The 27,995-nt window shown below is 40.7% G+C and overlaps 2 protein-coding genes and 1 long non-coding RNA gene across 9 annotated transcripts in view; 2 read left to right on the forward strand and 1 right to left on the reverse strand.

The window, feature by feature from the left end:
• Positions 1–7,465, forward strand: faim2b (Fas apoptotic inhibitory molecule 2b). 6 transcript variants are annotated; one of them, XM_088388645.1, is made up of 14 exons: positions 1–213; positions 303–376; positions 1,592–1,658; positions 2,723–2,771; positions 2,871–2,938; positions 3,034–3,098; positions 3,505–3,558; positions 3,635–3,685; positions 3,782–3,821; positions 3,893–3,930; positions 4,028–4,115; positions 4,204–4,296; positions 4,509–4,562; positions 4,656–7,465. In XM_088388645.1, the coding sequence occupies exons 3-14, from the start codon at positions 1,644–1,646 to the stop codon at positions 4,803–4,805; spliced, it is 765 nt and encodes a 254-aa protein (XP_088244771.1). In that variant the 5' UTR covers positions 1–213; positions 303–376; positions 1,592–1,643; the 3' UTR covers positions 4,806–7,465. The 6 variants fall into 6 exon arrangements, with proteins under 6 accessions (XP_088244771.1, XP_088244773.1, XP_088244772.1 ...); XM_088388647.1 differs by having other exon boundaries at positions 2,726–2,771; XM_088388646.1 differs by lacking the exons at positions 1–213; positions 303–376 and having other exon boundaries at positions 1,247–1,658; positions 2,726–2,771.
• Positions 5,401–27,995, reverse strand: part of LOC148390624 (RNA-binding motif, single-stranded-interacting protein 2-like) — a 24,196-nt gene continuing 1,601 nt past the window's right edge. Inside the window, exons 2-14 of one of the 2 annotated variants that reach the window (XM_088388641.1) lie at positions 18,418–18,581; positions 15,062–15,120; positions 14,835–14,926; positions 12,295–12,452; positions 12,133–12,212; positions 11,934–12,043; positions 11,779–11,822; positions 11,421–11,514; positions 11,282–11,332; positions 11,086–11,196; positions 10,609–10,689; positions 9,997–10,084; positions 5,401–9,705 (exon numbers count right to left, since the gene is read on the reverse strand). In XM_088388641.1, coding sequence (XP_088244767.1) covers positions 10,004–10,084; positions 10,609–10,689; positions 11,086–11,196; positions 11,282–11,332; positions 11,421–11,514; positions 11,779–11,822; positions 11,934–12,043; positions 12,133–12,212; positions 12,295–12,452; positions 14,835–14,926; positions 15,062–15,120; positions 18,418–18,581 — 1,125 coding nt within the window. In that variant the 3' untranslated portion in view covers positions 5,401–9,705; positions 9,997–10,003. Of the gene's footprint in view, positions 9,706–9,996; positions 10,085–10,608; positions 10,690–11,085; positions 11,197–11,281; positions 11,333–11,420; positions 11,515–11,778; positions 11,823–11,933; positions 12,044–12,132; positions 12,213–12,294; positions 12,453–14,834; positions 14,927–15,061; positions 15,121–18,417; positions 18,585–27,995 lie in introns of both variants that reach the window. The other variant, XM_088388640.1, reaches the window with a different exon arrangement.
• LOC148390625 (uncharacterized) lies at positions 22,502–27,974 on the forward strand. The gene is made up of 5 exons (XR_015861161.1): positions 22,502–22,572; positions 22,690–23,022; positions 23,134–23,198; positions 27,230–27,337; positions 27,427–27,974. It is a non-coding gene; the product is annotated as an uncharacterized LOC148390625 (long non-coding RNA).

Here is a 27,995-nt window from a genome sequence, read left to right on the forward strand (position 1 = left end):
ATCATGCTCAGGTGCTTCACTGTCCGATGACTGCCAGGCAAACGGCAGCTATAATTGCAAAACCTAAAAAAAGAACATGTGTTATCTCTTTGGCATTGTTATTATGGATTTATGAGTTTCTACTCATGTGACTGGTTCTGATCAAGAGTGACAGTGCCACGTGCAAGCAAGCCACCTAATGAGCCGCTACCTGCTGCAAAACGTCATCTTGAGGTGATTGTAACACAGATCGGGAATGCTATTTGTTGGAAAAGTGAAATTCAAGATTGAGTACGTGCTAAATTGCACTTGCATTCGTGCAGGAAAGGGAAGGACGTGTGTCGATCGCCAACTTCGAATTGTCAACTGTCTACACATGGCGTCGATGCATGCGATGGTGAGTCCAACATTTTGTGGAGAAAGTACATCAAATGTTTTGTTAAACATGCACGTATTTCGCCTGGAGTAGTCGTTTTCACAAAATGCATTATGCACAAGACAAAACAAGAAAACACACACAAACAAAGTGGCTGTGAGTTGTATTTGTTGAGGTTTTTTTTTTTAATTTATTTCACTGATTGAGGCAGAATTCGCGGATCCAGTACTGTTTCATTAAGCCATCGCACAAATATTATTTACATCAGAAAAATTTCACAGCATGTCACTAAACACAAATGTCACAGAATTGTCACAGTATATTGAGATGTGGTCAATTCGTAGCGTGTATTTGCTGCTACAGGGTTGACACCAGGAATAGGTTTGACAGTCACTTGTTTTTTTTTCAACTTTTAAAAATAATTTTACATCTTTGTTGGTTTGAGGTAATTTTTCCTTCTTTTTTTTCTCTCAATTTAAAAAAAAATACATATCTTTTTGTTGGCTTAGGATACTTTTTTAGGGGGACAGTTTTTCAATCAGAAACCCTATTTGTGTACCTGCCAAGGGGGTGATATAAAGCTTGCCAGTAAATCTCATTATTAAACCATGTGACGGTCATAGGAGCATCATAATGTTCTTAACAATTACCAATTAAGTCAGCAATTACCAAACCAGTCTCTTACACAAAGCATGAGGTCATGGGTCACCTGGTTGAAGATGGAGTTGAAATTAAGGATCATGTTTGTACTATACGGCAGAAATGAATATTGTCTGTGCCTCCTACTGATGCGTACCAATGATGTTTATGGTCCATGATCTTGGAATTATTGAAGAAACCGAATGATATGATATAAATGCAATTCAAAATTTGAGGATTTATTGTTTGCTCTTCGATGATGGAGCATCTCAAATGAAGGAGAAAGGCTTCATTGAGAGAATTAAACAACACATTTGTTTATTTTAAAAAAATGGTACAGTCTGGCTTTATCTGGATGTTTGGAGACTACCTGTACTCTTCTAGAACACCCTCGTTAGAAAAAGAAAGAGGGGAGGTGGATCGGGGTTAGAAAGAGATTAACCAGCAGGATGGACTGTAAAGCTGCTGCGTAATCCGCACCGTCCAAACAAAATCAGGGCGACAACAACTCGCATACTTTGCATGACATGCTAGCTGTCAAGTGAGGAACACGAAGCTGAGAGTCTTCTGATTTTTGGATCTTCTTGGAAGAAACAGACTGACAACAAAACATCTTCCTCCTCCTCAACATCATCACCAAGGGAGAACCATGAAAAAGGCAAAGGTATGTTTTAATGTTGAACCACCGATAACTGTTTAACGTTGCTGCAAGATAGTCGTTAATCTGTAACCGTGATATGAAAAGTGTTCTTATATATTAGTGTAAAAGAATAAATGTCTTGATTGTACATTATTTACATTGCTAGCTTCTTATAGATGCAGAGGCCGCACATTCAATGTAATGTTTGTGTTAAATGCGCTAGTGACTTTGGAAAATCGGAAAAATAATTCACTTCTCATTGTTGATTGTGAGCTACTCATTGTTAAAGTTAGACTGCTACGGGAACATTGTTTACTTCACTATGACACCGGCATTGAAACAGGAGTTCAGAACAGCTAGAGAGAGCTACTTTCTTGCAGTTCAAGTTTTATTTTAGAAAAACTATCATCCAAACTCGATCTGGCCATCACATCTTTTTTATTTTTTTAAATATTATTATTTTTTTTCTAACCACAGCAAAGTCAAATTATACTTCCTATTGGACAAAAATCGGAACTTACTTACTTGATACAGTATTTCTAGTTGGTTGTCTTCGGGTTTTTAAACTCAGTGTGAAGTTGAAAATATATAAGGCAATACTTAAATGCAGGGGAAATTGCATCTTTTGCAATATTAATAATATGATGAGGTGATTATACAGTACCAGTCATAAGTTTGGAAACACCTTCTAATCCTGTGTTTTTTCATTATGTAAAAAATTCTCAAATTGTAGATTGATAATTAATACTATTGGAATTATATGGTAAACATAAGATGTTAATCAAAGCCATAAAGTAAATCAGAGTCTTCGAAGTAGGCACGTGTCGGTATTTTCTCACTCAGCTTTATGATGTATGCTTTATGATCTGGATTTACTTTCAGTTCACAGCGGCACATTAGCAAGAGCTTGAATTTCTTAGCTTGAATTGTTTCAAAACATTTGACTGGTACTTCCACATATGGTTTCCACAATCAGGACGCCCTATAAGGTAAACCCAAACTACGATTTGGTCCGTGATGACAAAATATTTTGACACTCTTTTTGACTATATGTGCAGTTCAAGTGATTCTAACACTGTTTATTTCAGCAGGTCGACGATGACAATGAACCACCAACCTATCAGGAAACGGTCTCAGGTAAAATGCTCAAAACTTCTCGTTAAATTATTAAAATACACTTTTTTAACTTTTCATATTGTGACAATGTTAAGATCATATCTGGGTTTTCTCTCAAAGGCATTGAGGCGATGCAGGTCCAGTTTTCGTGGGATGACCAGACCATCAGGCGGACCTTCATCAGGAAGGTAAACATATTATTTTACCAGCAAGAGTAATACTTGTATATGACAACTATTTAGAAAGTAAAGGTGCTTGATGAAGACACAACATTTCTTTGCAGGTCTACGCTATTCTCATGGTCCAACTCTTAGTGACTGTGGGAATTGTTGCCCTCTTTACATTTTGGTAAGATCTCTTCCATATACTAAAACAATTATGCATACTGTGAACTCACTGATCGCGATATTAGGAAAACTGGTGTGCCGCTAGTCACAAGCAACCCCCACCTGATCATATCAACAGCTTTACCTAGAGAAGTGCTATTTATCTCAAGATAACATGTCCAACAATACTAATTGCAGCTCTGCTTACCATTTGGCTTTGACATAAAACACTTGAAAGAGGCGGATCTTCACCCAGCCTAGTTCGCAAGTCACAGGCAGATTAAATTCGAGTGAAGGCATTTATTATGTAAATGAGCACAACTGTGATGTCACCAGCCCAACATTAGGTTGTCCCTAATTAAGTGGCCAGTGATTGCTATATGTCATGGACTCTAACGTTCTCTCCATTTTTCTGTTTGTTTTTGCAGCGCACCCGTCAGGTTCTTCATCCAGACTCACCCGAGCTTGTACATGGCATCTTAGTAAGTGCAAGCGCATCAACTTTTATTCAAGTGTTATATTTTGTTTTTAATCTTGTTGTTTGACCTTTCTGCACAGTCTCCTGTTCTTTGTCACATACATCGCTCTGTCCTGCTGTGGAGACTTGAGGTAACGCTATTTTTCAATTATTAAAAAAGACCCAATCCTGAGAATCTACGAATGGAATCATAAACAAGCTTTTTTTTTTTTTTTTTCCCTCAACAGGAGGCAGGTTCCCTGGAACATCATTTTGTTAGTTATCTTTGTGAGTATTCCTCATTGTTATTATGGGCGTGTGTGGCCAGCGTGAACTATCTGCTTTCTCTCATCGCACAGACTTTAAGCATGGCCTTCATGATGGGATTTATGTCGAGGTGAGTTCATATTTGGGTCACATGGACGCTGATTTTGATTGCGTGTTCCGCTCTGTAGTAAGAAATATGCGACTGAGCTAGCTCTGCCTTTCTCCAGCTTTTACAACACCAAGTCGGTGATGCTGTGTTTGGGAATCACCGCCATGGTCTGCTTTTCTATCACCGTTTTCAGCTTCCAAAGCAAAGTGAGTTGAAGATTACTCTGGATAGATTGATAGAGTGCGATATGAGCTTTAAATGTGGTACAAAACATTTTTATTTTCCTATTTTCAGGTTGATGTAACTTCCTGTCAAGGCGTCCTGTTTTCGTTATGTATGGTCATGTTGCTGGGCAGCCTCGTTCTCATTGCCGTGCCTTTTGGATACGTACGTTCCCATAATGGCTCAAAAATAACGATTTCGTAAATGTGATGCCCCCGTGTGTTAACCTAAAGGGATTAGCGTCACAGATAAGCTAGTCGTTACCTAAATTAGAAATGCGCTATCCTTCTTAGCAGTGTTTTGTAATTAATAATTACCTAAATTAGAAGTGTGCTATCCTTCTTAGCAGTGTTTTGTAATTAATATTTTTGTTCCAGATTCCTTGGTTACATGCCATTTACGCCATCTTCGGAGCCATCCTCTTCACTCTGGTGAGAAGCACATTCACTATTTCAATTGCCAGCTAGACACAAAATCCACATTTGGATCACCAAAGTTTTGACACGTGTGTCTGCCCTGTGCAGTTTCTGGCATTCGACACGCAGATGCTGCTTGGGAACAAGCGCTTCAGCATCAGTCCAGAAGAATATGTTTTTGCCACACTCAGCATCTACCTGGACATCATCTACCTGTTCAGCTTCCTGTTACAGCTCGCGGGAGGAGGTCGCGAATGAAGCGCATCCTCGTATGCGAGCTTGGGTCGTCTTCGCTGAAATCTGCGGTTTGCAAATTTACAAATTTTTTTACCACGCTTTACCTTTGTGTCAGCCTTTTGAGAACGTGTGCACGTTGTGTGGCTATTTTGACTGGTGTGATTTGTGACATAATAGCTGACTGTAATACTCCTCTGGTTGGGCAGGATAAGGAATTACAGTAATCTGTGATGAGCTGTCCTTTCATTCCATAAGGACAGTATGGGAGTGAGGACTGATGAAAGTCTCTGGTGAACACCTTGCACTTTTTAAATCTGGCGGGGTTGAGTTTGTGTTCATTACCATTTATTGTATTTGATGCAGATCTTTTATACATGTTGTGACTGTTTTATTCATAAAGAGCAAGTGTGTGTCACCAATTATAGTTGATGTGATGTGTATTAATAATTTGTATATAATATAAACAATATAAATTAGTAGAATGTAATATTTTTCTATTTTAAAAAAGCAATGTGATGTCGGAATTACATGACTCAAAATTTGAATTTGCTAGCCTTAGTTCATGATCTCATTGTGTGGGGTGTTGGACTGCTAACAGTAATAAAATGGAAAATAGTTGGAACAAAGCTTTTTATTAAAAAAAGTACAATGGACATTTTCAAATCAAAGACAAATCCAAGACAGAAGGAAAATATAAAAAAAAAAGACAAGTTACAGACAATTTTAAAAACTCTGGCACAGGAAGACAACAGTAGCCAAGTGGCTAGCAAAATAACCAAATATCAAAAGCTCTTTCCTCTAACAAAACTGTACAAAATGAGTTCTTGTATAAATAAGAAAACTGTTCACAAGCAGGAAGCGGGAGGCAACCAGTGCATTTTCAAAATCTGATTCATGTTTTTTTTTTTTTTTTTTAAAGATTACACTTCTACCAGTGAATATGGAAATTATAGCTTTGTCGATGTAATACCAAAACTAAAGATTCAGAAAATGCAGACAGGGCAGCAACCTACAACCTGTTGAGACGTCCTTTTTTAGCAGCAAAACATTTTGAAGCTATGAAATAAGCCATCAATCTCTTTTCAGATGACCATTTATCAAATTGGTGGAAGTACATTTAAGTGCATGGAGAGAAACTGTGGACCATCCATCAGAATAGAGTTTGACATACTACCAGTAACTTTTCATGATGCAAATTCATTTTCCAGCATCAAAATAAACTTAACGTTAGGTTTGCTTATAATTTGGTAGAAAACGATCAAATAAATAAACACTGCATTGTAACAAAGTCATCATTTCATAGTTCCAAAATCCTTTTGAGTGTATGTGTGTGTTCAAAGTGATGGCTAACACATCGAATACAGTATACCTTCTCTCTCATACGAACGTTTGCCATGACATAGTCCTTCATGGTGCGATTGATTCGGACCAATTGCTAGCCCCCTGTGTGATCTGGACAGTTTATCCAACAACAACAAAAAAAAAGACATGAAAACAAATTCACACAAAAAAAAAACAATGTCAAGAAAAGGTGTGTGGTACTATGTACAAAATGTGCTCTCAAGCTGCACAAAGTGCTCCTCCTGGAAGCATGCTAAGCCCACTTTCATTTGGAGCGTGTTTACACGCACTGCAGCCTTCTCGCATATGCTTTATACAAAGTATGGTACTTTCCATTTACTTTCTAAATGAGAAAAATAACCCTACTTTAGATTCAGAGCGAATGCTTTACACAAGTATGGTACTTTCCATTTACTTTCCAAATGAGAAAAATAGCCGCACTTTGGATTCAGAGTGCATGAAAACGCCATCGTCCTTATGAGTCATTCAGTATCGACAAAAGCAGTTTGTCCGGCTCGCATCGCACGTTTTGTTGAGAGCAATATATGAGCGTGAATGTGTGGGTGACGACAACATCTTTGGTAGCACAAATGAACAATATAGCAAACAGACAGGGAACAAATAAACAAAAAAATAAAGTCAGCGGTTTTTTTTTTTTATGTGTTTTTTTTGCTGGAGCCAAACCTGACGAACGGCTTTGCTCCGGCCAACCAAAATAATTGTTGACTCAATGGCTTCCCAACAAGTTGGTTGCTGTCATATGTAGTGACAATCCCATGGAATTTTGAGGCAGTTCCCACAAAGAAAGAACATTAGGATTTCCAGATTACTTTGTATCACTAATTGAAGGTACTAAAGCCCCTTTTCAACATGCTAACATTAACATTCTTTGGTGCTGCAGATGTATTACGCACTTTGATGAAGCGATTGCGTCCCGTCCCATCTTTGAATAAAAACAGCCAAACGCGGTGATGTAAAAAGAAAGCTTTGTGCTTCTTTGTTAGCAATTAGCATGTGTTGCTTCAACTGATGTTGCTGTGTTGTTTTTTTTAAATCATTTTTTTTCTTTCTGATACAGTGCAGTGGAAAAGGGGCATGAATACCCTCTCGAATGGCACTCACGGTCTAGTGATCAATCTTGTAAAGATGTTTACAGTTTGTAATGTGTGCGTAAATGAAAACTTGTGTGGATACAATGGCTTGCAGTAGCCTCATTTAGAGCTACGACACTGATGCAGCGTCAGTATGAATGTTTCGAGTCAGCAAACAAAGTCAAGAGTTTGGTTCAGCTGTCCACTTGCAAAGGCTTCTATTTTTCGTTTTTTCCTTTTTTTTTTTTTTTTTACAAAAAGGCTCAACGGCACAAACATGGGTACAAAAGGAACAGAGATTCTCGTGAATCAAATGTTGAGCAAGAAAACGGCAAATGTTGAGCAAGAAAACGGCAAATCTAACACCTACAAACTAACATCTAATGCTATCTCGACAGCTAAAATGTCAACTACTTCTAAGGTAATCAAAAATAAGGCAAGTTAGCTCAAAAGGTTTTCAAATGACAGTCAAAAGGAAAACAACTTTCTACAAAAAACAACAACAAACCAATCAATGACTTAAAATCAGGTGACAACAGCAGCATTGAGAAAAGACCTACAGCTCCCTTTGCAAGCACTCACTCGGAAATCTTCGAGTTCCCTCAATTTAACAACTGTGGTCATTTCACTCATGCACGTCCTCTTTGCGGCAAGAGAACCAATCGAATGATGCTTGAAGAGTTGCTTCAGCAAAACCGCTTAAAAGCACTTCTCAATATGGCCGTGAGGAGTGTGAACAGGTGTCATGCTGATCTACAGCCTGTGCGCACCACATACACAGTACACGGATCACATTCAAACCTAGCAAATCACCAAAAACAGTGTCCAATCCCTTTTAACCGTAATGTCAGAACCGTATCTTCTCGGTGTTAGCCTCAGCTCCACAAGTTAGAATGGAATACGATATAAATAAATGAATAAAAAGATTGATGTTTTTTTAAAATATCCTGCAACGACAAAGAAAATATTGCGGCCATAGGAAATTAGATAATTAATTTATTATTTTTATAACTATATTTTTGTAGATCTATGACATATAATGATAGATGTGTCAACCGGTGAGGTACGCTGATAGGAATGACTGTTTAATATTGACAACTGAATTTTTTGGCACTTCTCCATCAGATCAGATCCATCTTGTTAAGTGGACAAAGTTTAGCCAGAAAAAGAGACGGAAAAGCTGCTCTGTAACCATTAGCTCGTTTAGCAAGCAAATATGCTAGCCAATCTTCATCTCATTAATTAAAATTATTGCTGAAGTCAAAGCTTGTTTTTTTTTTTCACATAATTTGCTACTAAATTATAGATTACATGCTCAGCAGCTTTCATGAATACAAACACCTCGCAGTTTGAGGAAAAGCGAGGTGAACACAAGACAGCTCTCCAACCCCCAAGATGAGCTGGAGGCTGATTAGTGCGCTAGAATGCATCAAGAATTCTTAATGCTTGGGGAATTTTACTACAATCATGAACAATGAAGCATTCCACATCTCAATATTCTTTTGTTTATATCTTATTCCATTAGTAGCAGAAATGTGGAGACGGAAGTGGTCTGACTGAAACGGGTCAAAAGTACAGATCCCAAAATGTCAGTTTATCACTCTGGCTTCTTTATAGTCTTTAGAGAGCCCCCACTATTAAATAACGTCTTTTGTATAAAGGTTTAAATGGTCTAAAAATTCTGGAGAAAAAAAAAAGTCAAATATAAATAGAAATAATTGATTGTCTTTTGTTCATTCATGCTTTAAAAAAACTAAGGATTAAAAAGTATAAATAAAATGGGTTTCTACCATCTGTGCATGAATAGAAATCTCTGCAGCAGTTAGAGGAAGAAGTTAGCTTTAAATGGTTTGCCTCTCGCGGTTGCAATGACTTGATATCCAGCAAAAGTGTTTTGTTTTTTTTATCCTGTACAAACTGTTGTCCCACTGCTGCAAATAGAATGTCAAACAACAGACATCGGGAAATAAAAAGTTTGCATATTTTACAAAAAAATAAAAGACACATTGTGTTTTAACTCTTTTTCCTTGAATCACTCTGAAACATCCAGAATGCACATTTTAAAAATAAGAATTTGTTATATTACGTGCATAAAAATAACGCTCTAGGTTTTTTTCATCCTCCCGATTTTTTTTTTTTCCCCCTCTCCAACATTTTGTCGTGTTCCTCGTTTCAGTTATCAAAATAGATCAGATCTTCTCTGGAGAAGATTACCTCCTTTGGTAGTTCAATTTGTGAGCAGAAACTTTCAATGACGGACGTGTTGTCTTGTTTCTTTAAAATGGAAGAGAAAACAAACAGACAAGGAAAGACACACAAACACACACACACACACACACACACACACACTCTCGCACACATGTACACACGTTCCTTTTGTCATCCATGTTCAAGTTCGGATGCTTAGCGACGGTACGGAGCAGAGTTCTCGTTCAGTAGAACCCTGATTGGTTTGATTCATCACATGACCTAGGCCCCACCCCATGGAGCTGGAAGAAACCATGCAGAAAAGTGATATGATTTAAAAAAAAAAAAAAAAAAAAAAGTGTTGACTATTCTATTTTCCTTATGATATTGTGCATTCAAGCTATCACGAGTCTTAGGTTAACATTTATTGGAGCCCTTTAATCGTTATTGAATTAACCTAAATATATTTTCGGAATGTAATAAATAAGAACATATTTTTGCCACATCTCTTTGTTGACCACTTGTCAGCAGCAAATTAATTTGTTCGGCTATTTTCTATTAGATTGCAATCTCCCATGTGTCAAAATCCGTACCTTAGCTTCACTTGGTGTGTTGGTATGAGTAGTTTGTGTGTTCTGCGGGGGTTTCCATAGCAACCTGTTGCTGTTGACCACCATTCTCCTGAAAAACAAATGACTAATGATTTAATGTGCAAAAGCTCAATAGCAGAGCTTGTTGATTACTGATGTTTACAATTCATACCCTCCCACCCAGTTTACCGCTTGCTACCACCGTGCTGCGCCCCATTAATAAACATGGCCCCCCCTTTTTTTTCCCCAACTGTTGACAATGTCGCTCATTCTCCAGGTTCCCACCAGCATTTACACTGAATTAGATCAGTGACGACTCCCCGCGGGCACAGACGGCCTCATGCAGAGAACTCTTGCCAAGATGCCTTTCATTCAGCAGTTCATGTTGGCTCTCTATCTAAAGTCTCGTTTTCTTTTCATACATACATTTGAGAAATGTGTTGAAAATGGACTAAGTGAGAAGTACGGAGACCTTGCGTGGGATGATATACAGAACATAAATTAAAACGATAATTCAATTCACATTTTCTTCATTTTGTACCATTTTAAGCCATTTGAAATGTATACAGTGCGTATAGATCTATTAACCAGTATGGAAAGTGTTTCCGTAAATACCTCTACTGGGACATTGGAGGGAGGCACTGGGGTGTACTGGGGGATGTATGTCCCTTGCATAGTCGTGTTGGCCGGAATATACTGCACGGAAGAGGACAAAAAATTATGTTAGTACCCAACCGGAATTATTGTAATGGAGCATTTTTACAAAATCTAAAACTGACCACGACCATATATTATCAAAGTATTACAGCATAATTTTGGAATTGTAACCAAGTTTTATTTCCTTGACTTGATTCTTGTACTTTCTTCCCTCTAAAAATATGAATTTGTTCAAGTAACATTACACTTTGTTTGATCAAAATAGGCAACGTTTTGGTTCCTATGGCATCGAGGAGTACATAAATATGGTACTTGTGTCCAGAATATGATAGGACTTTTGAAAAAAATCTCCCTTGGAAGGGGTTCCTGGAATTGAGAAATTTGATAATCCCTTATTGATATCATTGAGAAGAAGAAAAGTGTGTGTGTACTTACTGTGCCCGTGCTGCCCAGGGACAGGTGGCTTAGCTGCTGGGCGAGAGGTCCCATCATAGACGTGGGCTGGATGGACATAGCGTGATCCATTGCTGGGGTAAGAACTGTACCCTGTGGATGCGATCAGACTCTAGTTGCAAACAAGATCCACGCTGTAAGGCTCAAAAGGATGGATATGTTCAAAATGGCTACTCACAGCTGGCTGCATGAGGTATGACTGATGGTGCATCCAGGACGGGCTGTGCACCTTCACGTGATGGAAGAAAGATAGCAATTGAGTTTGTGTATTTGATATTTGTGAATCCAAAAGTTGACATTTGAGTAAAACACACCACCTGGTAGGATGATACAGGAGAATGCATGTAAGGTGAGAGCGACGTCTGGGCGATCATCCGGTTGGGAGCCAGACTGTATGGCGACGAGTAGAAGCTGCCGAATGGAATGAGACGAAAACATCAAGCGTATCCGCAGTGTTCGTACTTGCACACAGCATGAATAGAAACTTCCACCGAGGTTGTAAAGTTCAATTTGATTTGAACTCGTCGAAAATATATCATCTTGAAGCCGCAACGTAAAAAACTCAACATAACATCAACATCCCAGTAGGGGGCAGTATTGCAGCAAAGTTGAGGCGCTGCTTTTATTTGCGTGTGGGTTGGGACTGTTTTCACTCAGGGCCTGCATACCACTCACCCATTTTGTAATGCTGTGGGGTCATACGCAAGCGTCATTCCTCCCTGGGAAAACAATGTGGGATTCAGAACCAGTGAGGTCATGCAAACAGCACTGCATTCACCTCAAAACTTTTACTAGTTTGGATAAAAAGCGCCAATGCCAGCGTTACTTACGGTTTCCCCGTCTCTGGCCCAGGGCCTTCCGTTGGGGAGGTACTTCCCCTGGTTCTGCCTTTTTTTCTGACCTCCGTCTGCAAACTTACATAATAAGGGCTCTGTGGGCACTGGGAAAGCAAAAGATTAAACAGATGAACACTGGAACAGACACCAAAAATATGAAGAGCTTGTTGTATGAAAATCAAATTCCACATACCTGGAAGTCCCGGTGGAGTCTTGATGAATTTGCCATTGAAATGTTGAATTATGGCCTCACACTTCTCTGTGGACTCCATTCTGGAATTACAATAAACAAATATTTTAAAAAATACACTCACATGCATTTTCGTTTTGTTTTTTTGGCTAGTTGACATCTGACCTGGCGAATCCCACACCGCGGCTGGTCCCGTTGGCGTCTCGCAGAATGCGCGTGGAAATGACCTGGCCAAAGGACTTGAGCATGCTCTCCAGCTCCTGCTCGTCCATGGACACCGGCAGGTTGGAGATGTACAGGTTGGTGGGGTCCTGCTCTTGTTGCTAGTTGGAAAGTACGGGTGCCAAAAGACGCTTTTAGTTGACATATTTCTTTAAATATTTATAGGGGAAAATCCCCATTAAAGTCTGAGCTCCAAACTAGAATGGCAAACTTATTCCAAGTTTAAACCACAAACAAAACATTGCAAAAAAAAAGTCTAAATGTCAGAAAATTATGATGTGAAAAATGACAGTGCTGGGCGGGAGGAGCCCAATTGCAGATGAAAACAATATCCTCAAACATAAGTAAAAATAAAAAAAAAGGGGGGGGAATTCCACCAGAGAGAAAAATGAATCGCTTGTATCCACAACTTGATCTCTTTAATGTAATGTGCCATCTCGCCATCAAGTGAGAATTGGTAGTGATTTTGCTAACATAGCAACATGGAAGTTTGGCTTGGCTTACTGTCCACATTTCCATTGAAAAACTCTGACCAGTTCATCTTTTATGGATTTCAATTAATCTCTTTCAATATTTGCATCTGTGAACTTTTTAATGCATAAATATCAATGTGATATGACCTAGTTTGTATGATTGTGGCAACCGTCTTGACGTATTAATCCTTTGCAAAGGATATTCAGTGATAATACCCAATATGACACTTTTTTCAAAAATCTGCCTGATGTAAAAGGAAAAAAAAAAGTGTAACCCTGACTAATTTGTCACTTACGCTAGTGGTGCATCACTGACTTGACTAGGCATCCTGTCACTTTTAAATACTCACACATGCAAATAAGAATTTGTCAACTCACAAAACGTCTAATTAGCAAATATTGACAGCTGCGAGTGCATTAAAGCAGAGAGATTATACATAAACACACAGTTCTGAGACTTAATTTTCGTGGCGCTCGCCGGAAAGTGAAACCTTGTGAGACTGCAGAGGAAGACAGGAAGTCAGGCATGAAGTTTAAGAGTTCACAGAACAAGCGAAGCCTGGCAACTGGGAGCAAAAAGAGGCTGGGCGAAAAAGGAGGAAGGGGGAGGGTGGGATGAATGAGTGTCTTCCAGCAGGATTTGGTATTGGAGGAGGAAATGACAGGATAGGAAGCAGTGGGAGGTTGGACTAATATTAAAGCAGCATGGCTGAAAAGACGATAAATGGCTCCTTCATCTTTTTCTAATTGATTACGAGTATCGAAAAGCAAATAACGTTTCTAGTCGGATGCTGTCACATAAAAACAAATTCCATGAAAAAAAAAAAATCTTCATATTTGAGCTCCACAACAAATGTGTTCTGTTGGATTCATTTATCATTTATCTCAAACTCCATTGCTGATAAAGCTTACTACTATTGTCTGCCATGTTTTCTCTGTGATTCTCATCATTCTGGCTACGGCAATTCAGCAATAAGCTGATTGTGTAACCCGGCGGCAGAATGTTGGAGGTCATTGACAAACTGTCATTTAGTCAAAGGCAAGCTGAACAAACAAAAGCCCCACCTCCCTTTTCATATTTTATTTACCCATCGCCTCTGCTAATTTCATTTGCTGAAATACCGGACCTGTGAGGGACAATACAGTTGGCGCCGGTCCATCCTCTGTCGAGCGTCAGCTGAGAAGTGTCGCTCTATGTTGAGCCCATTTGCGCAGGGAGGGGCAGCACAGTAAGCCTTCTGGCTTTAATTGTCTCATTGTTCCTCAGATCCTTCAAAATTGTTTGTGCTGGGTCTGCACCCCGGAGGCCTACTTGGAAGTGGACTCTGAGGACATTTAGGGAAAGGTTTACCTCTGGAAAAACACCACAAAACCTGTCACGGTGAAGCCGAAATATTAATATTAGCCTCTTCTGACAACCTGAAGTAACCCGGTCTGCTCTGAACCAGCTGTGTATATTTAGGTTTTTATTGTGGTTGTCATCACGTCTGCCGGAGCACAAGCTGTCTGGGTGAGTCACGGCGAGGTGTCCAGTTGCACTTGGTTTGGTATGGAGATGGATGTATGATATTGCGTGAAGTTAGGGTGCAGATCCTTTACAGTGTAGAGGGATACCCTGGTGTTGTATTACAGCGGATTCTGGGAGGGGGCGGAGCCAATTAAGTGCGGGTGTCAGCCTCAGGCCTTGAGCCCAGACGCCGGACAATGCCAAGCCATTGTAACTGGCCCATTGACAGTGGCTGTAGTGGCACCCTCCCCTTGTGTTCCATCAATGGGGAGCCGGAGAGCCAGGGGATCAGCTTAATAGGCCGACAAGAGCTGCTTTGACTGCGGCGGACACCCGTACAAAGAGCTCAGAGCAAGAGAGCAAGTGCAGAGAAACAAGAGCGGCAGTCGTGAGGAGGCAGTGAAGACAATACAACACGTGACTGTAAATACCACACGGGTGTTGTCAGGTAGATTTGGGTTTGCACTGAGGTGGAATTTGAAAAAAAGTTGATGGAATCTTACTTTGGCCATCTGCGCCTGGACACCACTTGATTTCAGAGCCGTAACAGCTTTCTGAGCTGCTGCCGGACTGTCAAAGTCCACAAAGCCATAGCCTGTCAAATACAAAATGCGTGTTCATGGCCTTATTCCATAATTAAGGTTACAAGTAATGGTAGCATCCAAATTGTTTGGAATATCGGTAAATAATTGTGTGTAAAATGTGCTGGCCAGAAACCGTGACAACTTACCTTTACATTTATTGGTAGTTTTATCCAAAATAGCTTTGGTCGACACAATCTTGCCATACCTTTAGCAGATACAGAAAAAAACAAACAAACATCCTGTCAGTGAGTAATGAGAAGGAATCCGCTCCTTCCACATGCACAACGATCCTCACGCATTTCCTTAGACCGCATACCAACATAAACACATGTATTGCTTTTACGTCAAGGCCAACTATGTCCACGTCCACCCTTCCTGCCGAGGGTGGATTTCTGGCTTTGTTTTTGACAGGTGTATGTTGGCCTCTCTAGACCAAAAGACTATTTGTGTCTTTAATACCCACGCACATACTTCCCCTGGAGACAAGTATCCTCTTGGGTGTTGTCACTACCAGAACTGGGCTTTCAAGTAAGCACAGAAACTAGAAAAATGTGTGACCAATGAAACACAGTCTAAGCAGAATCATTTCCAGCTTGATTCATATTTTGATATTGTGGAGGCTAATGAGTCGCGTATCCACTTTACAGCAAAATAGATTGTCCCTGCCTAGGTTATTTATCCAAAGCAGGAGGGCGGTCTTCCTCTGTTTGGGCGACATGGTGTCTGGGCGGATTGTAACCTGATGCTTGGCCCCTCCACTTGGCCTTCCTTCCCTCTATGTCCCTCCTCCTCCCTTTTTTTTTTTCCATCCTCACATCAGAGCACAGCACACAGCTGGGTCTTACACGCCTGCCTTCTCTTGGTGGCCAGATGATTTGGATGTGTCCCATGACGTGTCTGGTATCGCCTCAGCGAGGCATGTTCTTCTTGTACTACTGGGTCATGGCTCGATGTCGTCCGACTACTTTCGAGCAGTGTATGATTACACACGTCGTAGAAAGAATTATAGCTACGCTATAAAGTTCATATTTCATCATCATGTTTGTTTATGATTTCTCCACTGTCATCTGTAAGTAGTGCGTGACTAAGAGCTCACTGACCTCATCATTAGCTACATCTGAGCATTGTCTCTGCCAGTTTTGCATTTTTTACTACACCTAGGTTTAGTTGGTTTTGTGTGTGCGTGTAAGAAAGTGAATTCCTATTTTTTTCCACAAATTAATAATACATTATCACTTATATTACAACGGTGGCTCGCAATGATTTTTGAATTGAGATGAGATTATTTAATTATATTTTAATATTTCAGTATTTCTGTTTGGTGGTGTGCAGTGAGATTATTTTTATGTAAAATACGTTCACCGTAGTACTTTATAATGAAGTGGAGGGGGGCTGGCATACATACATCTATTAGATATTTTATGTTGCATGTATAGCGCAATACTGAAAAAAATATGACCAGCTTGAGTCCCCAAAATGCTACATGCCTCTTTTGACACAAGCAAAATATTAAACAGATCTCAGTTAGAAACATTAAAATATTTCAGAATTATTATGAATGAACAAGAACAAAAAACAGACCCTGATAAGAGTCTCAGTTTGAGGAATGACAAGAAAAACAAAAGCAACGTATCACGTGTTCATGTTTGCCATGTCACGAACACCCGAGCAGTTCAAAAGTCCGAAGGCAGTGCTTTTGTGACCTCCCACTTAACCCGAGACCCCTCGGAAAGCTGACAACACTGTCGAGGCCACACGCACACTTAAAAGACAGTCACGGGCTGCTTGACATTCACATTCTTTCCCAGCAGGCGGGCGGGCACTACTCTTTTCCCACTCATTCATGTTTCCCCCTCCTAACTCAGGAGGAACCGTCCCATCACGTCAGTCCCCCTCTCCACATTTCTGACGCCACACAATGCCTTCTCTGTGGGCCGTTTTCTTTTACAATCAAAGTTCCACATACCTACCGCCGATTTCTGCTTGGCTTTGATTGCCGTGTCTTTGACATGCTGTGTTAAGATGACTCTGATGGTGAAGGCTCAAAATCAGGTCAGGTAAGAGGGTGGACCTCCTGAGGCCCGTATTTGTTGACGCTAACATTTTTCACGCTTAATGTTGGCAAACAAGTCCTGTGACATAAAAGCATAGCCTTGAAGTTTAGCTTCACTCATGACGCTTATTGATCGCTGGGTGTTTGTCAAGCTTTCACGTCACTTCTGAGAGGAACGTGTGTTTTGAAACGATGGTTAGGAACGGGTATTTTACCTCGGCTGTCTACATGACGCACTCAAACAGAAAAGTGTTATTTGTTGAATATTCTAGTGGCGAATCATCAAATCTACTCGATATTCTTACGATTGCTTATCTTGGTTGGGTTAGGGTTTGAGACGCAGTCTTTGGGTGATACCAGTTCTGGTTGCACAACAAAGTAGACAAACAGCCGTTCAAACACACACAACAATGGGCAATTTAGAGTTGTTAATTAGTAACCGAACATGCATGCTTAATGAATCTGGAAGGAAACCAGCACGGGAAGAATATGTCCGATGTTGTTTGGGCAAGGTGTGGTCAAATATCTTCGAGCGTGTGACAGGCGTGTGTCATAATTATAATCAGTTTGTCAAAGTTGATTGGATCCAATCAGTGAGTTTCATCATTGCTTGATTCGTCACTGTACGTTTGGATGTCACAATTCACATGCCAGCTCCTTAAAACTGGATCCAGTTGTGTATAGACAGAACGCAAAATCTGGATTAAGAGTCATGCAAAGGACGTTCAAGTGAGTTGATAACATCTGCTCTGTGTTGAGCTCTGCTTTTCATCTGTTGGAAACATGAAATAAAATTGTTCAGGCTATACTTTGATGATCAGAAAAAGGCTGTCGCAGGCCAAATGAATCATCAAATGAAATGCAATACAGGATGCTTTGATTCAATCAACAGCCAAATTTCTTCGTAAGTAAAATTTGTGTTAGGAAGGTGTAAATTTAAGGTTTATTAATTCAGAAAGAAAAAAAATAGAGACACAGCAGTGAGCCAGAGAAAGATGGGTACAGCCAGTTGCTGTTTGTCCTCATCTAACCTTCCAATTCTGTAAGACTGGAAATGGCTCAGCGGTAAGCAACCGCAACACTAATGCATCTAGAGTGGGATATACAACACGTACACAAACACACTTTGTCATGCTGGGTGATTCAGCTCATTGAATATTTCCATTTTATATTAACCAAGGGGGTAAAAGTATCGCAGTGTTCCTGCGAGAACTGTTACCATAAAGTTCTAAGAGTGGAGTTCACCAATACATTTGCAGATAATAAAAAACTCGGATTTGGAGTAATGTCACCCAGCCGGCGGTAGATTTATTCCATTTATAATAACCAAACTGCAATAGTAATTCCAGTGGTGAAAATATTCTGCATTTCACAAAGACCAATGACTGCCATTTATGTCTTGTGCGTGGTCGTAACGTTGAAGACAGACGGTCAAATATTGAAACTTACGGTTGGCAGAGCTTGACCAGGTCTTGGTCCGTAGTCCCCGGATGAAGGCCGCGGATATACAGGTTGGTTTTACTTAGCTGTTCGCCACCTCCTCCACCGCTGTTGCTGCTGTTGTTGTTGTTGGGACTAGGGGGAGCCATCTGGTGGCCGAAAGACGCATAGGTCTGCTGTGAGAAAATCAGAATGTCAGAGTTGAACAGGTTTTTTTCGGCTTGACAAACAGATCATGAGTTCTTCCTTGAACAGTGCTAATTTCAGAAAACTGTTTTTAGATTTGTGCCTTGGTTCCGCTCTATGTATGCATGAAAGTAGTTCATTTGAGCAGATATTAATTGGCCAGAGGGCATCGCTTTGAATCTAAGCATAAAGAAAAGAAAATTACACGAGGTTCATGTTTCAAGTGTGTTTATTAAGAAGGCAAAATTGGAGCCAACATGGCAGACAGCAAAGGGGTGAGCAAGAATGGGCGAATCATTTTGCTTGTTGTTGTTGTTGTTATTGTGTAGCTCTGTGCACCGTGAAAATAAAGCCAATTACCCCGAGGAAACCACTGCAGAGTCTCTGCGCCATTATTTCGGCCTTGATGGGACAAGGGGATTAGCTGAGTCAAAGCAACCCTATTTAGCCCGAACGTTTCTCCAACTGTATTTGTATGCATAGACTGCAGTAGATATTAATAAGCCTTTAAGCATTATTAAGCCTAATATTTTTAATAAACCAGTCAGTTCCTCCACCAGCCTACCTCTAGCCCACAGGTGTCAAACGTAAGGCCCGGGGGCCAGATCCGGTCCTCCACATCATTTTATGTGGCCCGCAAAGGCAACTCATGTGTCATGCGGTCACGTTTATTTTTCCGGTTTTCTGTCTCGTCGGTGTCGTAACTTTACTTCCTGTTTTATTTCTGTCATCCCTTCCGTTTCAGTTCGTGTTTCCTTCCTCTGTGTTCGGTTGTCTTGCATTCCCCGATCCCGATTGTGGCACCTGCGTGATTGGCGCTAATTGTCAGCACCTGCGCCCCAGCCCTTTTGTGTGTATTTAGTCCGTGTCTTCCCCTTGTCTTGTGCCAGTGTGTCTTGCCTCGTCCCGACCACCAGCGATTCTTTGACGTCCGAGCTCCCAGTAAGATTCCTCCTTTTTGTCTCGCCACGGAGCGACGCTTTTTGTTAGTGCCTTGATCCCCATAGCCTTTTTGTTTCGCCACAGAGCGACACTTTTGTTTGAACTTTTTGCCACGTGTTTCCCTCGCAAGAGGCGTCTTGAGTTGTACTTTTGATTAGTGTGTGTGCTGGAATAAATCAGAGAAAAGAACGACTCTGCACCCGAGTCCTCCGCCTTGTTCCCTGCCTGACATCAGGTGTGTCAACTCAATGTTTCTTGTTAAGATACCAGAACTGTAAATTATCTTCCTTTTTAATAACAGTGAGATATTGCAATGATTTCTTGTTAATATCAAACTTTCAAAATAAATTAGAAATTGTTGAACTGGATTCTGTTGTGTGTATGCGATATGTCATAAGTATAATAACTCCCTGAGACTCAGAGATAAAACTTTTGTAATTTTAATTTTTTTACACCACATAAATCTTTGAGTGAAAAAACATTACTCTGTGTCCTTTGGCGAGAACATCGGGACTCGGTGCTGGGAAATGTGAAAAGCCTAGGATGTCCTCTGTAAGGACCAACAGGAACAAACTCAGTGGCGTGTATGACTTCAGAGATACAGGCCAAAAACTTATGTCCTCTACAGAGGACAAAAATGATTTGCTGGGTCTCAGGAGGTTATGTCATTAACGGCCCCACGAGGGAAACCATAACTACGGCGTGGCCCGCAACAAAAATAAGTTTGACACCCCTCTTGCCTAACTCTTCTTTTCTAAACCGTACACAGACAAAAACATGCCTACAACTGTACCAAACTGAACCCAACCGCTTGATTTCAACAGAATCTTAAAAATGAAAAGTACTGTCGTAATTTTTTTTTTCCTTTCTTTCAAACACCTCAGCTACTTATTTGGGCAGCTGCAGTGCTGTTCTAAGTGAGTACAAGGGAATGTGCTTTTATGAGGAGATAAAAAGTAAATCTGCGGGAGACAGATGTGCACTCTCTTCAGTGAAAAATGATATCTCACAGCGCCCGTGTCAACACTCCCCAATAATGCCTTCTGAGGGGAATGTTGGGCCTCTTGGCCGCTTGCTCCATATATGGGGGAAAAGGGGCCTCTTAGCTTCACTCCATGTTGGATAACTCCGATTTTACTTTGGAAACCACGACAAGTATCTTGCGGTGCAGAGCAAAACCAGAAAACATTTGGGTAGAGTGCGATTCGTGTTTTGTGATACTTGCTTTTGCTCTTTTCGGATCAAATCATCATAAAGAGTAAAGCGCTTCAAGTAGTCTCTGGTTTGCAGAAGTTCGAGTGCACACCAGGGATTTCTTGCGGTAATACTCGCTGATCAATCCCTCTTGTTGTTTCCAACAACACTTGCCACCGCAACTGACTTTACGAACTACGGCGGCCGACTCGTCATCATGACTCACCATTATAACAGGATATTGCGCAACAACCAGTGAATCATGGATTGTGGCTCTCCGCGGAGATTGCGCAACCATTCATCCCAAACCATCTTGAGGTGAACAAGGTTTCATAATCTTGTCAAGATGCTGTGAAAAAAAAAATGTCTTTCCAAGAATAGATCAGTTGGTGCTTTTATGAGTCAGGCAATAAATAGCAGCACAAGGATTCACCGCAAATGACTTGTATTAAGTTTATTTAGCCAAATAGTTTTCGACATGTGAGGAATAGTAATAGATGTAGCTTCCTACTGGTCTCGCAGTTGGGTGCAGTAAGGCTCCTGTCTCATTTGCGAGATCAATTGGATGGCGACGACGCGGCAACAATGGCTTCTTTTAAGAGATGTGAATGGGTCACTGATTAAATTGACGTTGTTTGGGGAAAGCCCAGCAGGCCGACAGATGCACCCGCCACATCAACCAATCACGCTAATCAGAGTCTCCAGAAAGGCACGGCGCCCCCTTGATGACGCCCGACCCTGGCAGCATTCTCTTAACCAGCTGCGACAACAATGAATGATATCTCTTGATGTTGAGATTCAAAACTAGAACGTCTGACCTATCTGGTGCATATTTTTAGGATCCAGCTCAAGATAAAAAAAAAAAAAATTCTAATTTAATTTGCAGCATCTTGGTGGAAAACCTCATAGTGGGGGTGTTTTTTTTAAAAAAAAAGTATTTTTGTAAAGGCAGAATTTTCAATACACTGGACAGATCAGAGATCTCATTAGTGTCCCTAATGAAGTGTCCGGTGATCAAGCTTTTTACTGCGCCACTTCCCAGCTTGTTCCTATGTCCGAACATTTTATTAGTTTCACTTCAACTCCCCTGTGGCGGTTCTCCAGTTGACCCTGGCTCGACCCTGAGAATTTCCTGGATTCCAGGCTGTTGGGGAGTTTTCCCGCTTTTGTGTGTCATTGCTTCTTTATCCTGACGGGACTGCTTGTCTTCTCGTCAGGAAGGAAAGTGACCAACTGAGTGACGTACATGCTGATTCATGGATGGGCCTGTCTCAAACAGGACCTTGGAGTAAAGCTACAGGAACACTACGTGACAAAATACGGTCGTGTCGCTCGGTGTGCGTGACATTTTGATCTTCAGATTCCAGGGAAAATAAATATTAGCATTAAAAAAATCGATGTGCGTGATTTTTTGATCTTCAGATTCCAGTGAAAATAAATTTTAGCATTTAATAATTTTTTAATTCTACAAATTCTACTTTGCACGGGATATACTCATTTTATCACATTTTATTTGGGCCTGAATGACCCAAACATCTACAAGGACACGTTTGTTTGTATTTTCTACTCTTGCAAAAGATCAGACAAACAAGTTTTTGTTTGTGAAAGAGGTTTTATAGCCTATTATGATCACACACCTCTCTTAATTACTAGTCACGTTTCCTGTACAGAGAAAAAAAAAATGCGGCAATATGAAATAAAGCTTTAAAACTAGCTGAGCGTTGTGCGAGGAATGTATCTCAGATGAAGCTATAAAGTAAAGACGAGGACAGGAAATCCTGTGTGCCCGCTCTTGATCTTATCACGCGGCAATTTTTACGAAGCACTCCGCATTCCAACCAGGTGAGAGGGACGCAGAACACGCATTAAGACCGGTTCTTAAATTGTCCTCCTCGCCCTCCTTCTGCTTTTATAGGCGATGCGGCGCGCACATCACTCTTCAATCTGTCTGTCTCTTAGGGTACGATGGCACCTTGATGCACAGATGCACAGGCACGTGTTTGCTTTCAAGCAGTTTCGGATGGCGCAAGGCGAGGGAGCTTTGAAACGTATACACCCACAGAGATGCTGGCCCACAGCCCAGCTGGAGATCTAACAAGAATGAGAGGCACACCGAGCGTCTGGCATCATCGCCGCCGCGCTACTTTAGACAACTCGGCTCACTCTCCGTCTGGTCCCCGCCGCTGCCTGCTCACCTTGACCGGATGGCTCAGCGGGCAGACGCTTTTGGGACCGGTCCAAAACATCTGACACGTTAGACCGAGAAATAGATACACATACTTGGGCCGGAAGGTGAAACTTGAGTCACGGCGAAAATTCAAAGTAGCCCAGCAGACATCAAAATTTGATGTCAGATATTTCCCATTGTTAATACTTAATATGCATGGTGTTTTTCTGGTGCAGGCGCACAAGTGAGGACACGGATATTTAAACTGAGTTCTTTTCAATGTGTCGACCAGACAGGTGAGGTGAGCTATGCTTAATCCCCATCCAGCCGTTTCAGGACATGAAGGGCTGTTGGCAGTCTGTCAGTGTGCCGTGCTCCGAGCTTAAAAGGCTTGCTTGGACTAAAAAAGAACCAAGTTATGATGTGGCGCATGACCGCCATTGCAGGCGGGCACACTTTAAGGGAAGCAATCGGAAAGTGTCAAAGATATTTCGTAAAAGTGACCCAACGTCATGTCAGTCTTGCGTGCGCTAAATAAAAGGCGGTGTGGGTTGCACTTTAAATTATTTTACTTTTAAATGTGACTTGCCTCAAGAGTAACTAGGATTTAACTTAATTGAAAATAAATCATGTAAATGATTTCAATTGTATTTTTTGGTTAGTTAAAACCATATTTCAACAATCTGCCTTTGTGTAAGACTCTACCTATAAGTACTGTTGAAAAATGGCTTATGATAACAAATAATATTCCATTTCAAAAGTCATGTCAATTTTTATAAATTTTTTCCTACAATAAACATATTGCGTATTTGCTAGAACAATTCCAATTAAATTAAAGGCGTGTACAAGTTACAGATTGTAAACATTCTTGTGGCACAGATTTGTGCACTCAAAAGGCCGTGTTTTGGGTGGGTGCTATCTGATCGACTGGCGCTGAGAATGGTTCAGAACAGCTGTCCGGTCTGCCTTTTTGACTCTGGCTAAATATCTCGTAGACAAAGAGAGGAAGCATTTCTGCTCTAAGTGCACAAACAGCCCCTGTGTGCCCTTCTGAAATTTGATCCAGGATGGACCAGATAGCTGTTTGCTACCCCCTTCTACTTCAATATGCTCTCACCAACACGTCATTGGGTACATTTAGACCATCTAACAAGATCTATACCGATGCATATATTCTGTATTTATATGCATATATATAGTACAGTAATAGATGCCATCATTTTGAGCACACACCAGCAACTTCAAAAGCTACACATGGATTTGAGACATGCTGTATCCTGCATTCATATGAATCTAACGTCAAGTATTTAGTCGCTAAAAGCTCCAAGCTTCAACATTCCATCGTGCGAACTTGAATAATGGAGCAGAGCTAACTTGCAAATATTTGTAACGTCACAAAGTCTGTCTAAACCTGCCGCTTAAAATTAGCTGTTTGATGAGAGCTGACAACGTTGATCAATGAGTGCCTTGAAGTGCCTTGACGCAAATACAATACAAACTGGAGGATTTTATTTTGGGGTTGATTGATGTTTGAGGTGGGAAAAAATAGGTTAGCGTCAAATGCTGAATATTTATAACAGATTCCCATATAGCGTTCTACAATTAAATCTACAGGCAGTTTAAATGCGATAAAATGTCTGGCTACTTTGTTGTAGAACTACTAAATGTACCAACCCCCCAAAAAAAATTTTATGTCAGAAATCTTCGAGGACTTACACATGGCAGTACAGTAACTCACAGCCCGAATAACAATCAAGAAGACAGAGCTGCTCTTTTGTGGCGTGCAAATTAGCTTAATAAGCACTTAAGTCGATATTTACTGTGACCAAGAGAACCATCAAACCCGTAACTCCAATTCTCAACCTTAAAATATGCAAATGTACATTGTTACAAATGTCTAAAACCGCCACAACAAGCCATGTGTGACTGGACCTGTTGTTTTTTTTTTTTGCTAGCACCGTGTGCACGGAGATTGTTTTGACAGTGTTGGCTGTAGAGCAAAAATGGGGGAAACTACCTCTGAAGTTCACCTTGCCTTGATTTCAGCCCTCCAGTATTAGACCAAGATCGGCGGCACAGGGACTATGGTCTGTAGACTAACAATATGATAAGATGATACAATATAGCACACTCTGTGGTAATTAGATATTGGGGGAGGGGGGGTCATTCAGATGACCCCTTTCACCCTACGCTATCCTCTTCTCGGATAAACATCGAGCCGTTCACTCCTGTTTTTATTATCCATGTGGGCCTGACGAAACTCGCTTGTATATAATATGCGAATTAAGACTTGAATTAATATCGTGACGACTAGACTCACTTTGCTAAATAAGCGTTGCACCAAAGTAGTGCATACCCAAACATGCAAGCACATGTCTTTCTATTTTAGTCTTGGATGGAAATGATAAGGCTATTATTTTTGAATAATTTCCACCATAACCTTTTTGCAAACGTTTAAGATAATAATAAGCCTTTTGATTACCAGAAGAGACATTCAAAATATTTAAACAAATAAATAAGCGCTTGTAAATAATTGTGGAGCATCTTGATAGAATAAAAACACGGCTTAGATCTTCACAGAGTAGTGCCATAAAATTACAAAGTATTTTACATGTTAAACGTCATCATTAAATTCAAATGGCACCCATGCAAAAAAAAAAAGAGAGGTGCATAGATGAAAAGGACTTTGCTCATTACAGGGTGGAGTGCAAGGCAGAAGGAACCCGGCTCGAGTAAAATGACTCAATGAGCCTTTAAAAGTTTCAAGTTAAAAGGCTCTGCTGTGTGAGCTGATTTATTTTTATTTTTTTTAGTCTATCATATTCAGTTTGACGACGTAATTTAGTTGTGTTGTAATGCTGTTGAATGTCTGTTGGCTCATCTGGACAATTAAGTCGGCGTAATAGACATTGACATTTTTTTCCGATGAGCTCATCGCGAGATGAGAATGAACGTCTGACTGAAAAGAACATAAACAAGCCGTTGGACGAGGCCCTGAGCGAACGAGACCTGTGGTACCTTGAGAGGCGACAGCCCGTCTCCTGTTATTTTTCCTCTCAGGAAGCCTTACGTGGAAAATGACCAAATTTAATTTGAGAACATTAATTCTATTTATTCGAAGGAGGAAATGAGGTGCTGAGTCAGGGGAGGAGCCGGCGGCTTTGCGCGCAACAGAAACCAAACACCTTGGAGCTGCCGGGCTCTCTAATCGCCCCCCCCCCCCCACACACACACACACACAAAGAGCTTTTCTCACCCCTCTTTGTGTTTATTTTGTGTTCAGACATTTATTTTGTGTAATCGTGCGACTCAGATATGGCAGAATGTGAGCAGCGGAGGGAAACTCTACGAAGGCGATAGGAGGGGGGGAACATTTACAGAGTCGCCTGACCTTTTGCTGAACCTTTTCTTCACTAAGTAGGCCAAAGGAGGTTTGGAGATTCTAACAAATGCTTCTATTTTCAATGTTTGGCCTATTCCGAATCCTTGAGATTTGTTCGACTGCGAGGAGGTTTATAAAGATAAAAGGGGTCTCCCAAATAATCTTTCAATTGTGTCTGCGTTTGATATACCACATTAGTTCCAAACCTAGCTTGGCGGTATTCCGATACAAATTCGACCCCTATAGTGATTTTTCCATTTGTAAATAAATTAAGATGACATCATTCTTAATTATTGCTCGGTGATATTCCTGGAGATTTATCTCGTGTAAAATGGGTGCCTTGGCGCAATAACAGTTGTCGTAATGCATCACTGTTTTATGTGCTGGACCCTACACATTAGCGTTAGCATCCTGCTGCATCATACTGCAGTATATCATCTCTGCCATTTTCTATGCCCACGGGGGTCACGTAATGCGTAGAAGAAACAAAATATTCATATAACCTTTTCTATTTTCTATGTCACGCTACATACGTGCCTGGGGTACTTAAACGCCACCCACTCTTGTGTGTTTGCGTCTCAATAGCGGCCACGCCGTAAGATCGTTAGCTACATCAATTTAGATTCAGAACAAGAAACACTTTGAAACATGAATCACATGGCCATCAACATAAACATCCAGAGTATGACTTGAAAAACTGTCCTTATGTATACTTCTGTTGACATATATTGAACATGGCCCAAGTGGCTTTCAGCCTCTTTTACAGAGATTATGACGCAATACTATTTTCAAAGTAAGTCGGCAATAACAGCACTCAGATTGTTGACACGGACCCTTATCTTTGCTGACGAATTGCGGCGCCATTCATAGTATTTTCCATGAAAGCACGTGCGTCAAGAGCATCTGTGTTTTGAACAATCTGCTCTGCTGTTTTAATTGTCCCATTTCAGATTTGCTGTCCAAATCTGATGGCGAGGACTAACATTTGATTAACAATGAGCCTTAAGTAACTCGTCATCACTCAAAAAGCAGCTTCGCCTTCTGTTGACTGCGCCAATGTTAGTTCAAAGCCAAAGAAATTACTTGCTAACATCGATATTGTTATAAAGTGGGCATTATCCCAAATGAGCTTTTTTTTTGCCCACAGATTTTATCATGGCAGACTGAACAACACATCTGATTTTTATTAATTTGGGCCCAGTCCATTTTCTTGAAGTACGTCGTCCACGAGATGTGATGTTTTGAAATGTGACCGCAGTCTGATTGACCATGTCGCATTCATCAGACCTCCACATCAAGAAGGATTTTCTCCAGTCAGCACAGCCCGACTCCGACGCAAAAGCTTAGCCATATGCGGCACTGTGTTGTCGAACAACTCTTGAGGAAAGGCGCTGACAGATGTAATCAAAAGTCAAGAATAAGATTAAATTGTTTCAATACTGTGCTTGTAACTCAAGACAATATCAAATCTTCTTCCCCCACTGAAATAAATTGAAATGACATTCATCAATTCCATGTGCCCATAAAACTCCAGCAGGTTTTTTTCTTTATAAGAATAGCACTCCACAGTATAGTGCTTTATAGAAACAGAGTAAATAGAATTGAACAGTTTGTGTTACGATTTCATTATGCCACACCTTCTGGTATGTGCACCGTGGACACCAGGGGGCAGTATAGTGCACCCACAGGTGTATGCACAAATAAGAAGGTCACAAC

Source organism: Syngnathus floridae, chromosome 11, assembly GCF_059516105.1.
Source record: "Syngnathus floridae isolate MCC-2025c chromosome 11, RoL_Sflo_1.0, whole genome shotgun sequence".
NCBI classification, from domain to species: domain Eukaryota; kingdom Metazoa; phylum Chordata; class Actinopteri; order Syngnathiformes; family Syngnathidae; genus Syngnathus; species Syngnathus floridae.